Source organism: Lissotriton helveticus, chromosome 4_1 (assembly GCF_964261635.1).
Source record: "Lissotriton helveticus chromosome 4_1, aLisHel1.1, whole genome shotgun sequence".
Classification (NCBI taxonomy): domain Eukaryota; kingdom Metazoa; phylum Chordata; class Amphibia; order Caudata; family Salamandridae; genus Lissotriton; species Lissotriton helveticus.
In genome coordinates, this window is record NC_136063.1 from 296,446,222 (window position 1) to 296,468,483 (window position 22,262).

General features: G+C 45.5%; 1 protein-coding gene across 2 annotated transcripts in view; it reads left to right on the forward strand.

The window, feature by feature from the left end:
- Positions 1–22,262, forward strand: part of ATAD2 (ATPase family AAA domain containing 2) — a 558,187-nt gene that overhangs the window by 341,406 nt on the left and 194,519 nt on the right. For both annotated transcript variants that reach the window (XM_078686807.1, XM_078686808.1), the window contains exon 23: positions 3,430–3,552. In XM_078686807.1, the coding sequence (XP_078542933.1) occupies positions 3,430–3,552 (123 nt within the window). The remainder of the gene's footprint in view (positions 1–3,429; positions 3,553–22,262) is intronic.

A 22,262-nucleotide genomic window follows, 5' to 3' on the forward strand; every position in this document is an offset into this window, starting at 1 on the left:
GCTCTCTCTCTCCCCTCGCTCTCTCTCTCCCCTCGCTCTCTCTCTCCCCTCGCTCTCTCTCTCCCCTCGCTCTCTCTCTCCCCTCGCTCTCTCTCTCCCCTCGCTCTCTCTCTCCCCTCGCTCTCTCTCTCCCCTCGCTCTCTCTCTCCCCTCGCTCTCTCTCTCCCCTCGCTCTCTCTCCCCTCGCTCTCTCTCTCCCCTCGCTCTCTCTCTCCCCTCGCTCTCTCTCTCCCCTCGCTCTCTCTCTCCCCTCGCTCTCTCTCTCCCCTCGCTCTCTCTCTCCCCTCGCTCTCTCTCCCCTCGCTCCTCTTGCTCTCTTGCGCCTCTTGCTCTCTTGCGCCTCTTGCTCTCTTGCGCCTCTTGCTCTCTTGCGCCTCTTGCTCTCTGCGCCTCTTGCTCTCTGCGCCTCTCTGTATGCCTTTGAGTATACCCTTGGAAGAGAACTAGGATTACAGGTAAGTAACTTATCCATACTTGCCAACGGTAGCCGTCTTTCTGATGTATACTCTTCCTACCTGCAGATTACTCATTGATCCTTACCTCTTCCCAGTTTGATGGATGTTTTACAGGGAAAGTGTAATAAGGTCCTAATTCTAGATCCAGAGGCCCCAGACTTAGCAAAAATACTACTGCGAATAAAACTACAACCGCATAAGCACACCAAAGAGACTAAAATAGTGACCTGTGTTGGACTAGATGGCTGCAGCGCAACCAGTGTAGTCCCTTACTCCCCTGACTTTTCCCTGGATCTGTTAGGATACCTACCACACAAGAGAATTGGACTGGCCTGGACTACTGGAGGGAGGCCAGGGCGATGGTGATGGGGGGACCTATTCCGGGATTCTCAGATGCTCCCTTTTGAGGATTTTCGTGCATAATTTGACCTTCTCAGGGTCACACTCTGCCACACAGGGCCCTGACCACGGCATACATACAAGCAAAGCATGCAAAATCGCTAAGAACTGGAAGTCGACAAGTGGACCGAGGGTAGAGACATTTAAGGGAGAACTAGAAAAGCAGACTGGTGTCGAAGGCAGAATCCTGCTGAGAGAAGCGGGACGTAGTATAGGTACACTGGACGCAGCAAGGGCTTGGAGGAGGCTAGTAGATGATATACGGGCACTTGACTAAGACAAGGCAACAGCAAACCCCTCACGCTCCATTGCCTGAGGGAGCAGGGAATGGAATGCGTCCCAGAGAATAGGAAAAGACACCCAAGTCAGCTACACCAGACCTCTCCAAGAACAGCCAGTGCACCTGAATGCATAAGTATACACCCTTGGACCTGATCGGTTATAGTGAAGGGACTCAATAGGGGAGGAGGGTCGAGGGAGTTTAACCAAAATTGTAACAGAAAGGGGAAGATAAATGCAAGACGAAATATACATGACCAGTTTTGAATGCAGATGATTGTACTATGCTAAATAAAACCCTAATATAACAGTTTTTTCTTTTCTAAAAGTCCCAATTCTAGTTCGGTACCGCGCTACTTTGTCAATTGCAGTCCATCCGCTCACCTCGAAGGCTGGGAAAAAATTGAACGGACGTTGCTGCCCTGGGAAGGCAGCTGTATGACTTTGGTGATGTAATCCGATTCAATTTATGACGTATATTCCAAGACCATGCCCCCTGCCGGCAGCTGGATCTTTGAAGTTTCTGGGTCCAGTGTGATACCTGGGATTATTCTACTGGCGAGTAATCTACAGGTAGAGTACCTACCAGAAAGATGGTTACCATAGGTAAGTAAATTATTCTTCATTTCCTATGCAAGTTGTTTTTAAGGTAGCTTGTTGACACTGTTCGCCATGAAGTATACTATGTAGTCTGATTGTGGGTCTCTTAGTATTGAGACATAGATTAGGAACTAGCTAAGTGACAAGATGGGGCTGCAAAATCTATTTTTGAAAGACTGCAAGGGCCATTGGAGTGTCACGAGGGCCATTGAGTGCCATTCCTTTTCAGTGTTGCTCACCATTTTGGTAGGGGGGTGAGTACTGGTCTTACATCGAGCACAACTTAAAAAGTATGCATTGTGGAAAGTTGTGTGGGAGGTGCTATTGAAAAGCACTAGAATGTGAGCAATGGATTGGAATAGGTCACATTGGATCTTGCTGAATTACCTAATTTATAACCATATCAAGGCGTTGGGTAAAGACATTTAAGGTATTTGTAACAGAAATCTAGCTAAATGGGCAACTGTGTGCTACAAAAGTAACGGAGAAAACAAGTACAAGGAACAGTATAGATTAAATGGATGAGAATAACTGCTTTAACTTTGAGGTACATTCTAGAAAGATACCTTTTTGATTATTTTCCAAATGTTATTAGATTTTGTTGACTCAGAAATGTCCTAGTAGTTGGTTCTTTTTTTTGATGATTGGCAGGAGGCTATCGGATTAAGGTTCTTTCAATTTGGCTTTTTATTGCACTTTCCAGTAAAAGCAACATTGGGCACTTTCCTGGCCTAGGATACCTAGTTTGCATAGCACTTTAAAATGCATGCATTTCACATAGTCTGTTACTGCTTCAGTAGTTCAGTGGTTTGATCTGAACCATAGTTTTGTTTGACATTTTGAGTAATTTAAAAGGGTGTTCTGTTAATACTATGGAATAAGTGAAGCCTTGCCTGGAGTTTTTAAACACTCCAGAACTCCCCATCCCAATTGATCAAAGTGTAATGATAAACAATACAGTTCCAGTAGACACACAAATAAGATGTAAACTTCTCTGAAAATCACATAAGGGCTAATGGCTTGAGATATGTATTGCCTGGAGTGAAGGGAGCGAGACAATTTTTGCGTTTTTAAATGGTTAGGATTAGAATTATTGGAATGACTCGGGCGCTAGTACACCACAGAAAGAATGCTATCCAGTTCTTTAGGAGAAGCAAGAAAACAATAGGAAAACAATTAGTTTATTTCTACCATGTTTAGACAAACCAAGATGGATAGACTATGATGGTTTGACAGTGAGCAGAAGGTATCCACATGTACAAATTCTTTATACCTAGAATAAGGTCTAGACTTGGTATTCCTAGCAACCAAATAGAATAAAGGTTTTTTGAGTTCACTCTGACACAGTTTAGAATTAAGTCTGTATAACTGTCAGCAGCCCTTCTGGTTTCTGGCATTTTTTTCTGTACATCACTTTACCAAGTAATTTTTTCATATCCATTTTATATTGTAGCACTTTTCCGAATGCAAATGTTCTTAGTAGTAAGTCGCCTACGTGAAGGCTCTCTGGGTAATTGCCCCTTGAGGCCACCAAAGCTAACAGCACTTTTAAGGTCAGGCGCTACATTTAATTTTGCACTTGAGTTATCTTTTCTTATTTCATTTGTATTGTTTTAGCATTTTGTAAACTATTAGATGCAATGAAATTAACTTTTGAGAATTTTGAAAATAAGGGACACATTCTATTCACTCTTAGATCGACAAATCCGACACAGAGCATGTACCATGAGGGATGTTGCATATGCGATCATGAAAGATGAGTTGGATGAAGATTTTGAAAAAGTGTGCGAGGAAATTCTGGAGTCCCGAAAGAAGAGGGGTATGTACATTTGAAAGTTTGTATGTTAAAAGTGATTGCCCAAAGGTTAGCATGCGCACAATTTCAAAAGTTTTAAGTTGCAATTTTGTGGCGGGTTTGTCCCAATGAGACCAGGACTTCAAACTGATCATTAGGGAAACCAAGCAATTTTTAATAAAGTAGCAGTTTAGGAATTGAGACGACCCAGGTTTCTATCTCCTCAGGATATATATTTTAACAGATTTTTTAAAAATCCACATTATACTAATCTACTGAACTCCTTGGAGTGAGTCTATTGATTTTTCTACCTGGGTAAGACCTGATTTACTTCGACACTTTTATTTCCGTTTAGGACTTGAGAGAGAGCTTTTTGTCTTTAGAACAAGCAACTAACCAACAATGCAAGCCCTCATTTAGCCAACTGTCATCTGTTGTACCATAATTGTGAGAACCTTTCTTTCTATTTACATTGTTTTAACTGAATGAGAGCTGAATTTTTCTTCTTAGATATTTTAACCTGTCTGTCCAAGTGACCGCAATTTATTTTGTACACTTCATTTAGTATTCTGAGCGTTACTGACTAATCTCCCGGAGTGCAACACTTTCCCTATATGGAGCTATCTTTTTCAGGTAACCAAGAAAGGAATTTTGAACACTGAATTTTACAAAAAACTCCTTAGGAGAATGTCAGTTTGACGTTTGCATCCTACATCAGTGCTTTTACTTTGACTTGACTAATTCCGTAAGAGTACTTGACAAGTTTCATGTATGACCTACACATTCTGTTAGCTTACAGTTAGTATTTAGCCCTTTTTGATATTTAAATCCCACATCCCCAGCCCACTTAACATGTCACTGTTTAATATGATCAAGTGTGTCCAGTCATATGAAGGTGAAATGCAACACCCAGTCTTGGCAGGATTCGTCTGCTAAACTCAATTTTCAACAAGTATTGCACCAAATTTACAATTTCTTTCTCAAACTTCCTCTGTGTATTCTTTTTTTTTTTGGTTGCTATTTTCCCCAATACCCAGACCTGCCACAGCATAGTGAACGAATGTTGTATTTTAGGAGCATCAGGCAGCTTCCAGAAGAGAGCTACTGTTTGACCTGCTGCCCCAACATATGGGAACTCAGAAGACCTTTTGCGAGTGGAACATCTTTTCTCTCTTGCTGCCTTCGCCCCAATATACGTACTGCATGGTCAACTGGTATGGGACTTTTTTGGTAGGTGCTGAAATAAGTTTAATACTTGGAGCAAGATATCCCTCTCAGAGTTGCCATAAAGGCATCCCATGCTGTTAACTGGTAGAATTCTGGCTGGTAGTCATAGGTCTTGAAGTATGCTTCTATCTCCAAAGCGAATTCCTTTCTAAGGACTGAGTCCCTGAGCAGACCTGTATCTAACACCCACCATCTGTGTTATGGCTGGGTATTTCCCGATCTCTCATGTAAGCTCTACATGTGTATGATGCAATATGATGATATCTGGGGTAGCTGGGTTTTTAATCGAGCTTGGAAGTCAGACCGAAACCAGCATAGCCAATGAAAAAATAGAGGTGTAAAGTAATACCCAAAACACAGTGCCCCTCAACTTCACCCGATAGCATGTTAGTTACATTGTGTAAGATCAGTTCTTTGCCTGTATTAGGCGTGTAGGTATTGATAAAGGTATAGGACTGGGCACACCATATTAGTACAAGTTTCACATATTGTCTCTATCCGTCTCTTCTGACCTTTACACCTTGCCTACTGAGAGAGGCCGCTCTGGCCCGTTTAGTGCAAGCCTCTGATCCAGCGTCTAAAAAGTTCAGGAGATCTTGGCCAGAAGGATGGTTTTCACCTCTTTCTTGAAGAGTGCAGTGGAGGTGATAAGCCTGGTTTCAGGAGGGAGCGCATTCCAGATCCTGGGTGCCATTCCTGAGAAGGAGCGCTTGTATGTTTTTTCTTTCCGGAATCTACGAGGTTTCAGGAGTACATTTTTTGTACTTCTATTGGATCTCGAACCTCCTGATATAGACAACTTTTGAGCGAGGTAGTTGGGTGCCTTGTGGTGCACGGCCGAATGTGTCATGACTGCAATTTTTAGCTGTATTCTGGCTTCAAAAGGCAGCCATTTTAGAGACTTTAAGTCTGGGGATATATGCGAATGTTTTCTTGAGCCAGTGATGAGCCTCGCGGCAGCGTTCAGGGAGGCTCTTAGGGGTGCTGTTGTGGATAGCGGGAGTCCGCTGAGGGCCACAATTCCGTAGTCTATGCGAGGGATGACTAAAGCTTGTACAGCAGTTTGGAAGTCTTTGGCAGGGAGGAAGGGTTTAAGTTTCCTCAGTGTGTTGATTTGGAAGTTGGCTCCTTTTGTGGCTTTGCTAACGTGCTGTTGCATGTTGAGCTTGGCGTCAAGTGTGATGCCTAGGGATTTCGCAGAATCCACGATGGTAGGTTTGACATTGAGTGCTGTTAGGTTATTGAGCCAGGTTTGGGTGGTGGAAATTTTCGCCGGAGGTGAGAGGAGTAGGAACTCAGTTTTCAGAGCATTTAGTTTGAGGTGATTATCTGCCAACCAAGATTGAGTGTTACTAAGTGTGGAATTCAGAAGTTTGATATCTTCCGGGGATTGTAACTTTAGGTAAAGTTGTGTGTCATCGGCGTACATATGGAATTGAACATTGGATGCTTGGAGTAAGGTGGCGAGCGGTTCCATGACGAGGTTGAACAGTGTGGGGGAGAGGGAGGAACCTTGTGGAACACCTAGATCTGCAGGCACAGGTGTAGATAGCACATTGTCGATCTTGAACTTCTGAGACCGGTTATGAAGGAAGGAAGAAAACCATTTGAGAACAGTTCCCGATAGACCCATTCTAGTGCTTAGCAGCTCCAGTAGGTTCTCATGTTTGACCGTGTCAAATGCTGAAGAGAGGTCAAGAAGGATGAGGAGGCAGGACTCATTGCAATCAAGGATTTGGAGGGCATCATCAATTATGTGTGTCATAGCTGTTTCCGTGCTATGTTTCGCTCGGAAGCCTGATTGATGATGGTTGAGGAGGTCAAATTGGTCAATGTGTTTTGTTAGTTGGAGTTGGACACATTTTTCCCGCAGTTTGGTCAGGGTGGGGATATTGGTGATAGGGCGGTAATTGTTCAGGTCAGACGGGTCAGCTGTAGGTTTCTTGAGTATAGGCGTGACTTGCCCCACCTTGAGGGAGTCCGGAATGAGACCTTGGTGAAGGGAGCTGTTGATGATTTGGGTCCAAAGTGGGAGGAGCAGGGGGATGAAGTCTTTTACAGCATTAGCAGGTAGGGGATCTATAAGGTGGTTAGAGGGCTTCAAGGTGCATAGCAGTTTGTGTATTGCTTCTTCCGAGTAGGTGTCGAAGTGCAGCCATGATGCCTTGTTTTTAGGTTGAGTGTTAGACATTCTGGTGTGGTTGGGGAATCGGCTTACATCCATGATGAGGTCATTTCTTATATTGTCGGTTTTTAGCTTAAAGCTTTGTTTTCTGGATCTTCGTTGCAGCAAGCCTACCAATCATTTTCCACTTCTCAGGGCACATGTGTAGCCCAGCTCCTCCCCTGAACAGTTATGCATGTTGAGTCATGTGATCAGCTCCTCAGTGCTCATCAGATCAGCATGGTCGTCTTCTTACGATTTTGTTGCTTAGGAATGGACCATGTTCTTCAGGTGTAGTAAGTGGTTAATCTTTAGATTCTTTGGTGTCCTCTCTGGTTTGTCTCTTCTGTCATCTGATTGACTGTATTTTGAACCACGCTGGTTAAAGTTGTTTTTTCCTCCTTCCTGCTGCCATATTTGAGGCTATGTCTGTTGGCGTCCTTTTTTTTTTTTTTTTACTAGAAGCTTTTCTGCATTTCAGCGAGCGAGTTAGTAACATTTGCCCTGTCAAATAGAATATTAGTAGTACAGGTGCCCCATTTGATAGGGGACTTGGATCACCTGTAAGAACGGTTATCTTGGAAAATTCTTTTCTAAAGCGTTATTGGGGCTAGGTCCTAAAATATCTGCAGCTTCTGCACATTTCTGCCTTGTTCTAGCATGTTGTATAATGCCTTTTTATTTTAAAGAAGTTGACTCTAGTCAGGGCATCTGGAGGCTAGTGTTTTCTCTGCCCCACTCTGTGGGTGACATCCAGTCTAATGGGTGAGGCCTCTTGAAATGCAGGGTGTGTTTTCCTTGCTCTCTTAAGGAGAGCTCTCTGGTCCCTGTTTCTCGGTCATTGTTTTGATATTCCAACACTTGCAGTCTCCCCTAGTTATTGATCTATTTTGTTGTCCATCGTACATACAAGAGAATCCAGGTTGGCTCCCAGTTCCTAAATAACGCCTTCCAGTTCTGCAAGCATGATTTGAAGGGGTGGGGGGAGGGGGGGGATTTCAACACACACTTCCACTTTACAACCATCTATTCTGAGTGACGTGCATTTCGGTCCTTTGTGTCAAAGTGCGTTAATAGCTTTTGAGACCAAATTCTCCCTCAGGGTATATGAGGTGGTGACTTTGTTAGTCGGCCCCTTCTCATTACCTTAGGCCATACCTTATAGCTGTGGGATGTGGTGGCTAAATGCATTTCAGATGCAGTGGTGCAGCCACACCTACAGTGGGTCATAGTGCTGTGAGGGTCTGAAGTGACCTTCTTACATCCCCTAATAGCATTAACACCTCGGGTATTGGTATCTGATTCCTCCCTCAGGCCAGTTTACATCTTCTTTTAACTTGAGGAGTGAGGGACATAAGATTCTCCAGTATTAGGGTGTCTTTCATAGATTCACATGCTTGAATAATACCCTGTCGTCGAAGTGGGAGTCCCACGGTACATAAAATAGTAGTAATATATATACACAAAATATATTTTATATATATATTATTTATTTTATTTAAAAAGTTTTGTATAGCGCGAACAAGACCCTTGGGTATCAGAGCGCTTTACAGTGAGTGAGGCAGATGAGATACAATCAAGCATATTCCACAGATACAGTTTTCTACAATAGAATTATGTCTGGTTAAATAACGTCAAAAAGTACAGCTCAGTAGAACAGAATACACGGTTACCATGGTCTAACGTGGAGCTTAAAAACGAATAGACTCGTCTATGGAAGGTATTTGCTCATTAGAAAAGTTTTTAATTCCCTCTTGAATGATTCTGTGTGTTATTTTTCTAATGTTTGGTGGGAGAGAGTTCCAGATTCTGGGTGCTGCTCCTGAGAAAGCTCTATCATAGGTTTTCTTCTTCCGGAAGATGGGTGGTTTCAGTACTAACTCCTTGGCACTTCTCGCTGGTCTGCTTCCTCCCGATAGTTCAATTTTCTGGGCCAGGTAGCTAGGTGTCCTGTAGTGAAGTGCTTTGTGGGTGATACATGCCATTTTTTGTTGAATTCTGGCTTTGTACGGTAACCAGTTTAATGCTTTCAAGTGTGGAGAGATATGGTCGAACTTTCTCGACCCGGTGATCATTCTTGCAGCTGCGTTGAGGCATGCTTTTAGTGGGGCTGTGGAGATTTTGGATAAGCCGGATAAAGTTGTGCATCCATATTCAATCCTCGCGATTACCAAGGATTGGATTGCTAGTTTAAGATCCGCCTCAGAGATGTAAGATTTCATTTTTCTGATGTAGTTCAAATGGTAACGGGCACTTTCTGCCATTGCTTTGATGTGAGTTTTCATGTCAAGGTTCTCATAGAGTGTGATTCCAAGCGATTTCGCCGACTCAACAAGCGTAGGGGTGCAGTTGAGCGCCGTGATCATTTTTGACCATTCCTTAGACTCTGTGCGGTTCTTTAGCGGTGAGATTAGTAGGAATTCTGTTTTCTGGGTGTTTAGCTTCAGATGATTGCTTGTTAACCATTGTAATGTTGAATGTAAGGCTTCGTTCATTATCTTGATGTCTTCCAGAGATGCAATTTTAATGTATAGTTGTGTGTCATCCGCGTACATATGAAAGGCTATTTTTGAATTTCGCAGAATTTCCGTGAGCGGTTCCACATACAGGTTAAACAATGAGGGAGATAATGTGGATCCCTGGGGAACTCCAATCGTGTTAGGACATGAAGTTGATAGTTTTTGGTTGATCAGGAATCTTTGCGTTCTATTTTTGAGGAAGGAATCAAACCATTTCAAGACAGTGCCCGATATTCCTATCCTGTCCTGGAGTCTGTTCAGCAATTTTTCATGGTTTACCGTGTCAAATGCGGAAGACAGGTCTAGAAGGATGAGTAGACATGATCTTTTTTGGTCTAGGGCCTGTAGAGCATCGTCGACTATATGAAGGATTGCTGTTTCCGTGCTGTGCCCTGTTCTGAAACCAGATTGGCATTCATCCAATAAGGAGAAATTGTCTGTGTTCGCTAAGTTGTTTTTGTACACATTTCTCTATTAGCTTGGGATGTTGGTCACAAGGCGAAAGTTATTCGAATCAGCTGGGTTCGCAGTTGGTTTTTTGATAATGGGGACTACCTGTCCGGTTTTTTAGACAATCAGGAAGAATCCCTTGTGAGAGAGGCGTTGATAATTTTTGTATATATAGGAATCAAGATGTGGCGGATTTCTTTCGTGAATTTTGATGGGAGATGGTCGTTATAATGGTTATTAGGTTTGGTGTCTACGAACATTTTGGTAATGGTAGTCTGGTCTAACAACTTGAATGGGCCTTATTTTTCGTCTCGACCACTTTAATTATTGCGTTGGTAGAGTTGGTGTTGTTCGTTCTGGGTCTTTGGAAGTCAAGTATGTCCGCTGCTCTCCTAAGATCTTTTTCCAATGAATTGGCTTTGTTGGTGAAGAATTTATTGAAATCATCGCAGCTTAGCTGTGTTTTTGTGATTTCTTGGAGGATTTGGCACATTTGTTGGATTGTTTTTTTAAATTTCAAAAAGTTTCCGTGGTCTGTTTTTGGCGAGATCTAGTTCTGCTCTTATAAAGTCTTTTTTGGTGTTGAGGATCTTCTTACTGTATTCTTTTCTGGTTTTTCTGAGAGTTTTCAGTTCGGGGGAGGATGGGTGTTGTCTCCATTTTCTCTCTGCTTGTCTCAATTTCCTTCTTTCCTCATTCAGTGTGCCGTTAAACCATGGGTTTTTGTCTTTCTCTGTGAATTTTTTCAGTTTCAGGGGCATAGTGGAATTCACTATATCCTTTATTGAATTAGTGTAGTGGTCTGTTAGGTCATTCACATTCTTCAAGTTGTTAGGTGGGTGCAGGTCCTTCTCGCATCTATCTATTAGGAGTTCCACGTTAGTTTCTCTTGTGTCCCGTATCCATTTTTTTATTTTGTTTGGTTGTGAGTGTTTATTCTTTTTCCATGTAGGAATCAGGAAGGTTATGGCATGGTGATCCGACCAGTCGCAAGGTTCAATTGCTAGGATTGACGTGTTCTCATTTTTTGAAATTATCCAATCCAACGTAGCGCCTTTCGAATGAGTTGGCAGTCTGCATGCTTGCACTAGGTTTAGCTCAGCTAAGAACTCTTTAAGAGTGTTTACCTGTTTGTCATTATTGTCATTCCAATGCAGATTAAAATCTCCCTAAGAATATATTATTTGCGTCGGTGTTAGTTTGACGTAATGATCTCCATTAGTAGTTCAATAAAAGAGGTATTGTTACCTGGTGGGTGATAAATTGCATGTAAGTTGCAACTTTGGTTGTTAGCCGATCTTATATTTAGACCTAAGTATTCACAGGATTTGAGTGGTTCCGACTGGATTTGGTTTACTTCTATGTTAGAGCGGTGTATGCAGGCTAAGCCGCCTCCTGTTTTTTTAGGTCTATCCATTCTTACAATGTTATATGAAGGGGGCACTAGTAAGTCCATGACCGGCGATGATGATTCCAAGTTTCCGTGAGGATTGTGAAATCAATTTCCTTGTTAATGATGATGTCCGCTATGTCTGATGCATGTTTAGTAGCAGATCTACAGTTGATCAGAAGTCCTTTTAGTGAATTCCCAATGTTGTTTGAGTTTAGGTTTTGCGATTCGGTGTTTATATGTATTTGTTGTAGGTTGTTAAAGTTGGGTTTCCTATCATTCTGTCTTGATGATCTACTGGTATTGATCTGTACTGTTTTGATTACCTCCCCTAACCTGCCGTCCATTTCCTCATACTCTCGAAGTAAAGGGTTTCTTCTTCAGTTAAGTCATTGCGTTTCCTGTCAGGTCGATTACGCCTGTTTAATAATGGTATCGCAGTCTCCTTATTCTTTCTTTGTGCGTTATACATTAAATCTATGATGTGCTCAATTTTCTTGTGGGTGCTGTCTAAAGCTACATGTAGTTTTTCCATCTCATGCAAAGATCTTGTCGTGACTTGTGCCATTTTGTCCATTTTTGTTTGAAGTTCTTTGATATCTCTCAGGGTCTGAGGTTGTGTGATGCGTTCGTTCCCCTGTTTTATTCGAGATTGGTAATTTGTTTTCCTCTTTTTTGGTTCTGATCTCTTCATCTGGGTCTTCTTCTTTTTGAAATTGGTTCGGTTGGCTGTTTCTCTATTTATATATATATATATATATATATATATATATATATATATATTTTTTTTTCTTTTTTTTTTTTTTTATGAAATATAAGAGGATTTGAGAAGTCACTCAAAATGTGCCCTAATTTTTCTTTCTTCAGCACTAATCATAATTTCTATGGCAAAATGAACCTCCTCATTTTGTTCCTTTGCAAATTAAATGTTTTAAGTGTTAACACTTTATTCCAATCAAGATGACTTCAGGTGTGCCATACTTTTGTCATAAGTAAGACTGTTAGCGCTCTAGTTGTTCTTTAGAACACTCTGGGACATTCTGTCATTGGGCTATATATAGTTGGGCTACATCTGGCTGATATTTGGGCTACATTTGTTTTTTTTTGTCTCTGGTGGCCATCTTTGGGCTACATTGGGCTAACATATATAGCCCAATGTAGCCCAATATATATTTTTTCAAGGTTTTTCCACTGGAGCACATATCTTGAGACATAGCAAAGGCACATCGGGCTACCAGTCCCTACAATTTTGCCAAGTTTGGTGGAAAACCATTCAGCCGTTCGGGCTAAAAGTGAGTCCAACCGCCCTATGGAAATTAACATGGGGAAAACACGTTTTGGGACCCCTCTTTTATCTCGGCCCCCGTTTGACGAATCCCCCCCCCCAAACTTTCAAGGAAGGAGCAGAGCGCCGCGAGGCAAAGTTAAGGAAATTTTCAGGAATATTCCTCATCCGGCGCCGAAGTTATTCCCAATAGAATGTTGCGATTTCCCTATGGAAAACAATCCTAACTATATATACCTACTGGCGATCGCCAGTAGGTAAAATAAATAAATATATATATGTATGTATGTGTATATATATGTGTATATGTATATATGTATATGTGTGTATGTATATGTATATATGCATATATATATATGTATGTATATATGTATATAGATGTGTGTATATATATATATATATGTATGTATATATGTGTGTGTGTGTGTGTATATATATATATATATATATATATATATATATATATATATATATATATATATATATAATCAGCGTGTCAGCCAGAGGCACGCAACAGAGGCCCCCGCATTTCAAGTGGCCTGGCAGTTGCTGAAACGGACTGTTTCAGCGTTTTTCTTTCCAAGGTATTGGTCGAGCCATGACCCCCCACAGAACACAGGAGGAGAAAGGGCGGTGATAGGGTCCTTGACTCTACGCTGGGTGAACATGATTGCATGCTTGCCCCCGCCATGATATTTCCGGTGCTTTTGTGGCTGTGCGATCTGGGGACCCAAGGGGGCATTTAATTCAGACCGCACATAACAGATCGGACTTGATGACAACGTGGTGTCCTAAACTCCGCATATTCTTTCCTCCCCCGCATCACTTACCTGGACGAAATGGTGAACTCTAGAAGTTGTGGTTTGCTCACATTACGCAATCCACAACGGGTGAGCAAGGACTGTGTCTTACGGGTGGAGCGGAACACAGCGTAACCGCAAGGGGCAGGATATTTAAACCACGCTGCTAATGACTGTGGGCGCTGAGGAAGGCTTAAAGAAGCTGAATGCATTCACCGAGTAAACTTGTCAGAATAAAGATGTCTCCATGGTGTTTCCCCTAACGTGGCCTCTGCTCTAACTTGGAGGAGTGTTTGATATATATGTATATATGTATATATAAATATATACTTTAAAATATCATAGAACAGCAATGGCCCATAGAAAGTATAGAGGGGGAGTTCACTTTAGTCACATATCCATGTCATTATAATAGTCCACAATCTAGCCAATCGGGCTGTAGCACCCTCTAGAACCTTCTCCTCAGAAGCTCAAGCCCTCAGATTTTCTACCACATGTCCTGTGAAGGGAGTCTCCCTGAGCTCTCCTCAGTTTTCTTCTACTTCCAACTTTCAAGATTTCAAGAACATGTCTACTACAAAAAAGTCTTTATTCGGGCCCTGTCTTTTCTCTGAGGACCCTCATAAAAAATGCATCTACTGCTTGTACCCGGATCATGAGGTGAGGAGTTGCAAATTTTGCAGGACTTTTTCATCTAAGACCTTGAAGGATAGAGAGGCCCGTCTCCTCCTGTGGCTACAGAGGTTGAAGACCTCAGACAACCCTGTGTCTGATCTAGAGAGTGTGTCTACTCTCCAATCTAAGACCTCTCTGAAGTGTGGGTCTGAGACTGACACTCCATCTCCTTTTCTAAAGAAGAAGAAGCTTGTGGACGCTCCTAAGTCAGTCTCCCCACGGTATCAGCTGGCCTCTACGCCTGCGGGACCTAGTTCTCTGGCGTCGCAGATCCACTCTGTGCCCTCGTCCTCTAAAACGAGTACCAGCTCGTCGACGCACCAGTTGACGACGAGATCCGTCGACATTCTGCCAACTTCGACAACGACCAGCACTCTGTCGACGACTACTTCGTCGACGACGGCCCAGGAGGTACGGCCTATCTCTTCCATTATTAAGATCTCGTCGACGGCAAAGAACTCAGTCTCGTCGGCACACCTTCCTAAGCGTCATTCATCGACGAAGACTCCGTCGACGCGTCCGTCTTGTCGACACAACCTCTTCCGTCGACTGTAGTCTCGTCGACTGCCAGTACCTCTTAGACAGCTTCGTCGACGGCAAATCCGTCGATGCTGAAGATTTAGTCGACGGCAACTCCATCTTCGTCGACGCCATTGTCCTAGTCGACGAAGACCTCTGCTTCGTCGACGGCAATAAGACCATCTTCGTCGGCGCCAAGACAGTCATCGACAAAGCCCTCGGACGATGTCGACTACTAGCTCGTCGACTGATCAATATTCTCTGGCGACTGCAACCACCTTCACAGTAGTGACGGCTACTACTATTAAGCGTCCAGCTCCATTGGTTTTGAGCCCTTTGCAGCCTCGCTCAGGTCCACCAGCGCAACTATTTGCGTCAGAAGACGACGGTGATTCCGATGGCTCATATGCGGATGATAACTTCTGTGCTGCCAGTAGCCCGTCGGAGCTCCATATTAAATACCAAGAATATGATGACGATGATCGAGAGTCACGCATCTCAGTTTCCGATGACACACCTGATGTTGGCCATGATGTTCCTATGGCGCAGTTTCCACTGTCTAGGATCTCTAATCTTCAACACATGCTGGATGATTACAATCGTTGTTTCCCACCTTCTTCGCAGGCCTCTCCACTGCCGCCTTCTGTACAGGCGTCGGTTCAGGTCGCACCAGACCGGTCACCAATTCCAGAGTACCCTGATAATGATGATGCTGCCCATCATACCGATACAGACCAGAATGATGACGCTGCCCTGGCGGATTGGGACAATTACCAGGCTCAGACTCAGTCTCCTCCTCCTGAGGATTCACCTGCCTGCCTAGTTTCTCAACCAAAGCCTGACTCTGTCATTACGCAGGCTGCCCAAAGGAGGTCTCGGAATCCGGCTTCTCCTTTAACATCGCTGCCTGACCAGGAAGGTCGACGCCTAGACACCATCGGCAAGAAATTCTCAACTATGGCTGCGACCACTGTAAGAGCGGCAAATTCTTTAGCCATCCTCGGCCGTTACGACCGACAAATGTGGTCGGAAATCGCGACCTGATTCCTGAATCCTCCAGGGCAGAGGCACAACAGATCCTCCTAGAGGGTGAAAGAATTTCATCTGAAATTATAGACTGCCCAATTGATATTTCCTAGACAGGTTTCCGGCGATTGGCAGGCGCTGCAGTCTTACGGAGGCAGGGCTGGCTTCAAGCTATGTCCTTTTGACTGGAGGTGAAAGCAAAAATACTCGACTTGCCCTTCGGTGGCGAGTCCCTCTTCGGCAAGCACGTGGACGACGCCGTGGAGTCCATCAAAAAAGATACGGACACTGCTCGCGCCCTAGGTTCTCTCCAATTCCGGAAGCGACCATTTCGTGGAGCACGTGGCAGGGGAACATCCTCCAATTTTCGTGGCTCCTCCCTATACCGTTCCTACGGTAACAGGCAGCGTTACTCCAACTAAACTCAGTCTAGACAGACCGAATCCAGATCATACAGGAGAAAATCCTCCTACAAAGGTGATAACTCCTCCAACAAATAATGATTTTCGAAACATCCAGACTTTTACTACTCCGCATATTGGAGGCCGAATCTCCTGACACTTTTCAAATTGGTCAAACATAACTTCCGATCGTTGGGTCTTGGATGTCATTTCAAGAGGCCACGCTCTAGAATTTCTCAAGTTTCCTCCCAACCACCCAACCGGTCCCCCTCCAGCACACTTGAAGGAACTGTTTGCACAAGTTGCAGTCCTGATTCAAAAGGGGCAGTCTAAGTGGTTCCTCGATTACAGCAAGAGACGGGCTTTTACTCCCGATTTTTTTTTTCTCATCAAAAAGAAATCGGGAGAGTGGCGCACGATGCTAGACCTCCGAGCCCTCAACAAGTACATTAAGTCCCAAACTTTTCGAATGCTGACTTTGCTGGAAATCCTGAAATTCCTAAACACCGAGGAGTTTCTCTCCACAATCGACTTCCAAGATGCCTACTTTCATGTGCCAATCCACCACAAACACAGAAAGTACCTGCGTTTCAAAGTAGGGAAAAAACTTTCAGTTCAAGGTTCTGCCTTTCGGCCTTCGTTCCGCTCCGAGGGTCTTCACAAAGATCATGGCTCCGGTAGCGGCTTATTTACGCCTACAGGGCATACAAATTTACCCCTTGTGAGAAGTTGGCCTGATATATGATGCTCACTAGTTCTAGTGATCACCTTGTATCAGTCCAAACAACCCTTATGGTGATTGGTTGTAAGTCAACCTTATAGACCAGCTATCCTAATGGTGTAGGAGAGTGGGGTCTGCAATCCATGGCCACCCCAGATTTTTGCTTTTTGCTTCACTGGTTTACGACTTTCCCTGGCTGTGGGCCTGCTAATCAGACCCACAGTCTAGCTGTTCTCTCTCTAAATTACAACCATGTACCCTAGGTGCATCCACCAATTGGTACTGGGCCACCTTATCAGTCCCTGTACAGTATACCTTGGGTATCCAGGGCATAGGTGTACCCAGGGCCTACCAGGGGCTGCAGCATGTATTATGACACCCCTGGCTGGCCACCCAAATGTGACACAACTGGCTGCACGACAGCTGGGGCAAGGTGGTGTAATCACCCTTTGCTTTAGATATAGTATCCCTATATCTAACCCCAAAATGGACACACATATTCCGATCAGTCACTCCTATGGCAGGCCTTATCAATCCTGAAGGCAGAGTGCTTGGAATTATGTGAGATGGTGCTCTGGCATGAGCTGAGCCTGTTTGCAGCTTGCGGAACCAAGTCCTTATAGCTGTTCCATGATAACGCTATACCATATACTCTTAAGTGCATTATAATCCTCGCGGTTAAATGCTAACTTTGGCATAGCATTATCAAAACATGTCGAGTAAGATGTCATACGAATTGGAATACTAACCCCTCGCCAATTCTGGCGACGGGGTTAGCATTCCACCCTTCTAGAGGGACACGACATGTATGTAACTGTGAACCCCGGTTAAAGTTAACTCGAGCCTCAGCATCACAAAATGGATGCTGCCACCACAGACACAAGTCTGACCTCCGGCTGCTGGGAGTCCTTCCAGCAAGGGAGACTCAGACAAAGGGTTTCCTGCCTTGGGAGGTGCTAGCACCACCCCAGACGGGATTTTGTGTATTAGGTAGGCCAAGGCTGAAAGGAATGAGACCTGCCTGGGGCACACAAGGTGCCCTGTGCATACACCGGTTCCAACCAGTTGCTGGGGCACTCCAGCCCCAGCTCTGGCGGGAAACTGGACAAAGGATAGGGGGTGTAACCACCCCCTTCCTGGTCCCACCCAGGGGAGGGACCTAGTCGTAGTGCAGCCCCCTTTAGCTGAATAAAGGTAGGAGCTGGTCCCATTCCAGATTAGATTACTCTTGACAACTTCCACAAAGAACTCTTGACCTTCGACCTCCTGGACACCAGAAGACTGAAGAATCTCCCCTATGGTCAGGGAGTGACCATCCTGCTTCGCAGGCACCATCAAGCTCCTGTGCGGTTTGCTGAAAAGTCCTTCCATCCCGGAATCCGACGACCCAGCTCGACAAGACCCGGACCTCCAGACCTCTGACCTCTACCCACATTCACATCACAGCTGGGACCCGTGGGTGCGACGAGCAACGTGGAGACAGCCATCTTGAAGAAACCTGCACAGCGCTTCCAGCACGACCCCTGAGGGTTCCTCGAGTGAGTGCATTGGGGACTGAGAAGCCCCACACCGACGCAGCTCCTGCACCAAAGACCAGCCCCCCAGCATCCCCGTGATCTGCGTGGGGCCCTTTTGCCTGGTTGCTGCCCTTCCTGTTGTCTGGTCACTTGCCGGCTGGCTAGTGACCTCTGAGACGACGACCCGAAGATTTCAACACTGCTAGTCTGGTCCCGCAGACTGGCCCTTGGTTCCTTGTGAAAGAGAAGCACCCCGGACCCTCCTGGTCCACACCAGACGCCATCTTTGTTCCACCGCGTGGCTTGCATTAGCCAAGGCCTGTTGTCCAGATCGACGATCCGACACCGCCAACGGCAGCAGACTACGTGGGACAGCTCGTGCCTCCAGCCTGGTCGTGAAGAGCAGCTCCTGGTCCGCGCAGCGACAGAGAAGCGACCCTTCCTTCACCTGACTGCGGCGACAGCATCTGGTTCCCTCCTGGTTCCAGCAGCATCACTGGCTAGTGACCAAGACTCTGTCCCCTTCCCTTTCAGGACTTCCATCTTCCAGTTCCATCCTTGGAACCACCGGACTCCTCCATCTGGCTGCCTGCCAGCAACTTCTTGTTTCAGGCATCACCGGGATCAACGCAGCAAACCCGACGCAACTTCAGCCCTATGCACCCGCAGCCTGTGGGTTAGGTAACTAAAGCTCCTAGGTGCTGAAGTCTGTGTGCACTATCCTAGTGTCCAGGTCCACTGTTGTTTTCCCTCCATCCAGCCGGGTTCGTCCGGAATCCGTAACTTTCTAAACTGTAGCATCCATAGACGTTGGTACGCATCCCGGGTGAGAGTTCCCACTCTGCACGTGAGTCCCGTGGGCCTCCTGCTCCTTACTTACCTAGTTCGTAGCGTAGTCCCAGCGATCCTCCAGCCTCTGGATCTCCTTACAATACTTTCCTTCCTCGCATTCCTATATGGTTTGCCGTGCCCCTCAGGCACACTTGTAGATATTGTGCGAACTTGTATTTCTTTTGTAGTATTGTCATGTGCTTAGCCCTCTGACCTCATAAAGAGTTCAGAGGTGTTGTTGTTAATAAATATATAATTTATTTTCATAACAACCTGTGTGGTGTCCTTTCATCTGGTATTCAAGGGGTTATATTGTGGTAAAACAGCTGGCTTCACATGCCAAAAGAGTTTAGCCTAAAGACTGCTTTTGTCCACGTTACTAGGATAGCTGGTCTATCAGGTTGACTTACAACCAATCACCATAAGGGTTGTTTGGACTGATACAAGGTGATCACTAGAATTAGTGAGCATCATATATCAGGCCAACTTCTCACAAATGGTAGCATGGACAAAGCAGTCTTAGGCTAAACTCTTTTGGCATGTGAAGCCAGCTGTTTTACCACAATATAACCCCTTGAATACCAGATGAAAGGACACCACACAGGTTGTTATGAAAATAAACAGTATATTTATTAATAACAACCCCTCTGAACTCTTTGAGGTCAGAGGGCTAAGCACATGACAATCTTACGAAAAATACTACAAGTTGCACAAAATTACAATGGTGCCCTAGGGGCACGACAAACCATATACTAAGTAAGTGGAATGTGAAAGTCGATAAAAGGAATGGAGCTGTCCAGAGGTTGTAGGATCGATGGGACCACGCTACACTAACTTCAGGTAAGTAACAGGAGGCCCACGGAACGCGTGTGCAGAGTGTGAACTCACACGCGAGATGCGTAACAACGTCTATGGACAGTACAGTTCAAGTTAAAGGTAAGTACGAACAATCCAGACTAGGTAGGACAACGACTGTGGAATTGGACACTAGGACAGTTAGACTACCCTTGAGCACCGAAATGCTCTCGTTACCTCACCCACGGGCTGCGGGTGCATAGGTGCCAAAGTATGTAGGGTTCTCGCGTTGAAGTCAATGGAGCCTGAAAGAAAAGGGTGCAATCCAAGGGTGGATTGGTGAAGAAGGGGACCTGAAAGCAGAGGGGACAGTGTTCAAAGTCACTAGCCAGTGACCGGTGTAAAACCAGGAAGGAACCAGGTAATGTCGTCGCGATCAGGTGAAGAGTGGACGCTTGACTCTGCAGCCACGTGGACCAGGAGGTGTCTTCGACAACCAGGATGGAGGCACGAGCTGTCCTACGCAGGCTCTTGCTGTCGGCGGTGTCGGATCCAGGATTGGACTCAACAGGCCTTGGCAAAGGCAACCCACGCGGTGAAGGGAAAAGACGTCTGGTGCGGACTAGGAGAGTCTGGGGTGCCCCTCTTTTGGAAGGGAGCAAGGGCCAGTCTGGAGCAACCAGACCAGCAGTGAAGATTCAAAGGTTCGTCGTCTAGGAGGCCACTAGCCAGCCGGCAAGTGACCAGACAACGCGTCGAGCAGCAAACAAGCAGAAGGGCCCCACGCAGATCTCGTGGATGCTGGAGGGCTGATCTTCGGTGCAGGGGCTGCTCGGGGCTGGGGCTTCTCAGTCCCCAAAGCACTTGGTCGAGTTTACCTCGGGAGTCGTGCTGGAAGCGAAGTGCAGGTTCGTTCAAGATGGCCGGTCCCACGTGTCTCGTCGCACCCACGGGTCTCAGCTTTGCTGCAGATGTGAGTTGAGGTCGGAGAGGTCTGGGAATTCGGGTCTCGTCGGGCTCTGAAGTCTGGATCCTCGAGGGAAGACGACAAAGTGAAGCCGCTTGATGGTGCCTGCAGTTGCAGGGTGGACACTCCTTGTCCACAAGGGAGATTCTTCAGTCTTCTGTGGAGCAGAACGTCGAAGGCCAGAGTTTCTTCTTGTTGAATAGTTCAGGATAATCTAATTTGGAATGGGACCAGCTCCTACCTTTATTCTCCTAAAGGGGGCTGCACTACTGACTAGGTCCCTCCCCTGGGTGGGACCAGGAAGGGGGGGTGGTTACACCCCCTATCCTTTGTCCAGTTTCCCGCCAGAGCTGGGGCTGGGATGCCGGAGCAACTGGTTTGAACCGGTGTATGCACAGGGCACCTTGTGTGCCCCAGGCATGTCTCATTCCTTTCAGGCCTGTCCTCCCCAATACACAAAGTCCTGTCTGGGGTGGTGCTAGCACCTCCCAAGGCAGGAAACCATTTGTCCAAGCCATCCTCGCTGGAAGGACTCCCAGCAGCAGGAGGTCATACTTGTGTCTGTGGTGGCAGCATCCATTTTGTGATGCTGAGGCTCGAGTTAACTTTAACCGGGGTTCACAGTTACATACATGTCGTGTCCCTCTAGAAGGGTGGAATGCTACCCCTGTCGCCAGAATTGGCGAGGGGGTAGTATTCCAAATCGTATGACATCTTACTAGACATGTTTTGATAATGTTATACCAGAGTAAGCATTTAACCGCGAGGTTGATAATGCACTTAAGAGTATATGGTATAGCGTTATCATGGAAACAGCTATTAGGACTTGGTTCCGCAAGCTGCAAACGGGCTCAGCTCATGCCAGAGCACCATCTCACATAATTCCAAGCACTCTGCCTTCAGGATTGATAAGGCCTTCCATAGGAGTGACTGATAGGAATATATGTGTCCATTTTAGGGTTAGATATAGGTATACTATATCTACAGCAAAGGGTGTTTACACCACCTTGCCACAGCTGTCATGCAGCCAGTTGTGTCAGATTTAGATGGCCAGCCAGGGGTGGCATAATACATGCTTCAGCCCCTGGTAGGCCCTGGGTTCACCTATGCCCTGGGTACAGGGACTGATAAGGTGGCCCAGTACCAATTGGTAAATGCACCTAAAGGACATGGTTGTCAATTTAGAGAGAGAACAGCTAGGCTGTGGGTCTGATTAGCAGGCCCACAGCCAGGGAAAGTCGTAAACCAGTGAAGCAAAAAGCAAAAATCTGGGGTGACCATAGGATTGCAGACCCCACTCTCCTACACCCCTATTTAGAAAACTGCCTGATACAGGCCCCAACCTTTCTCGCTGCCCAACAACACACTCAGACGTGCCTGTCCGTCTTCCAGAATTTGGGTCTTTCCATCAACTACGAGAAGTCGCATGTCCTTCCGGCACAGCAAA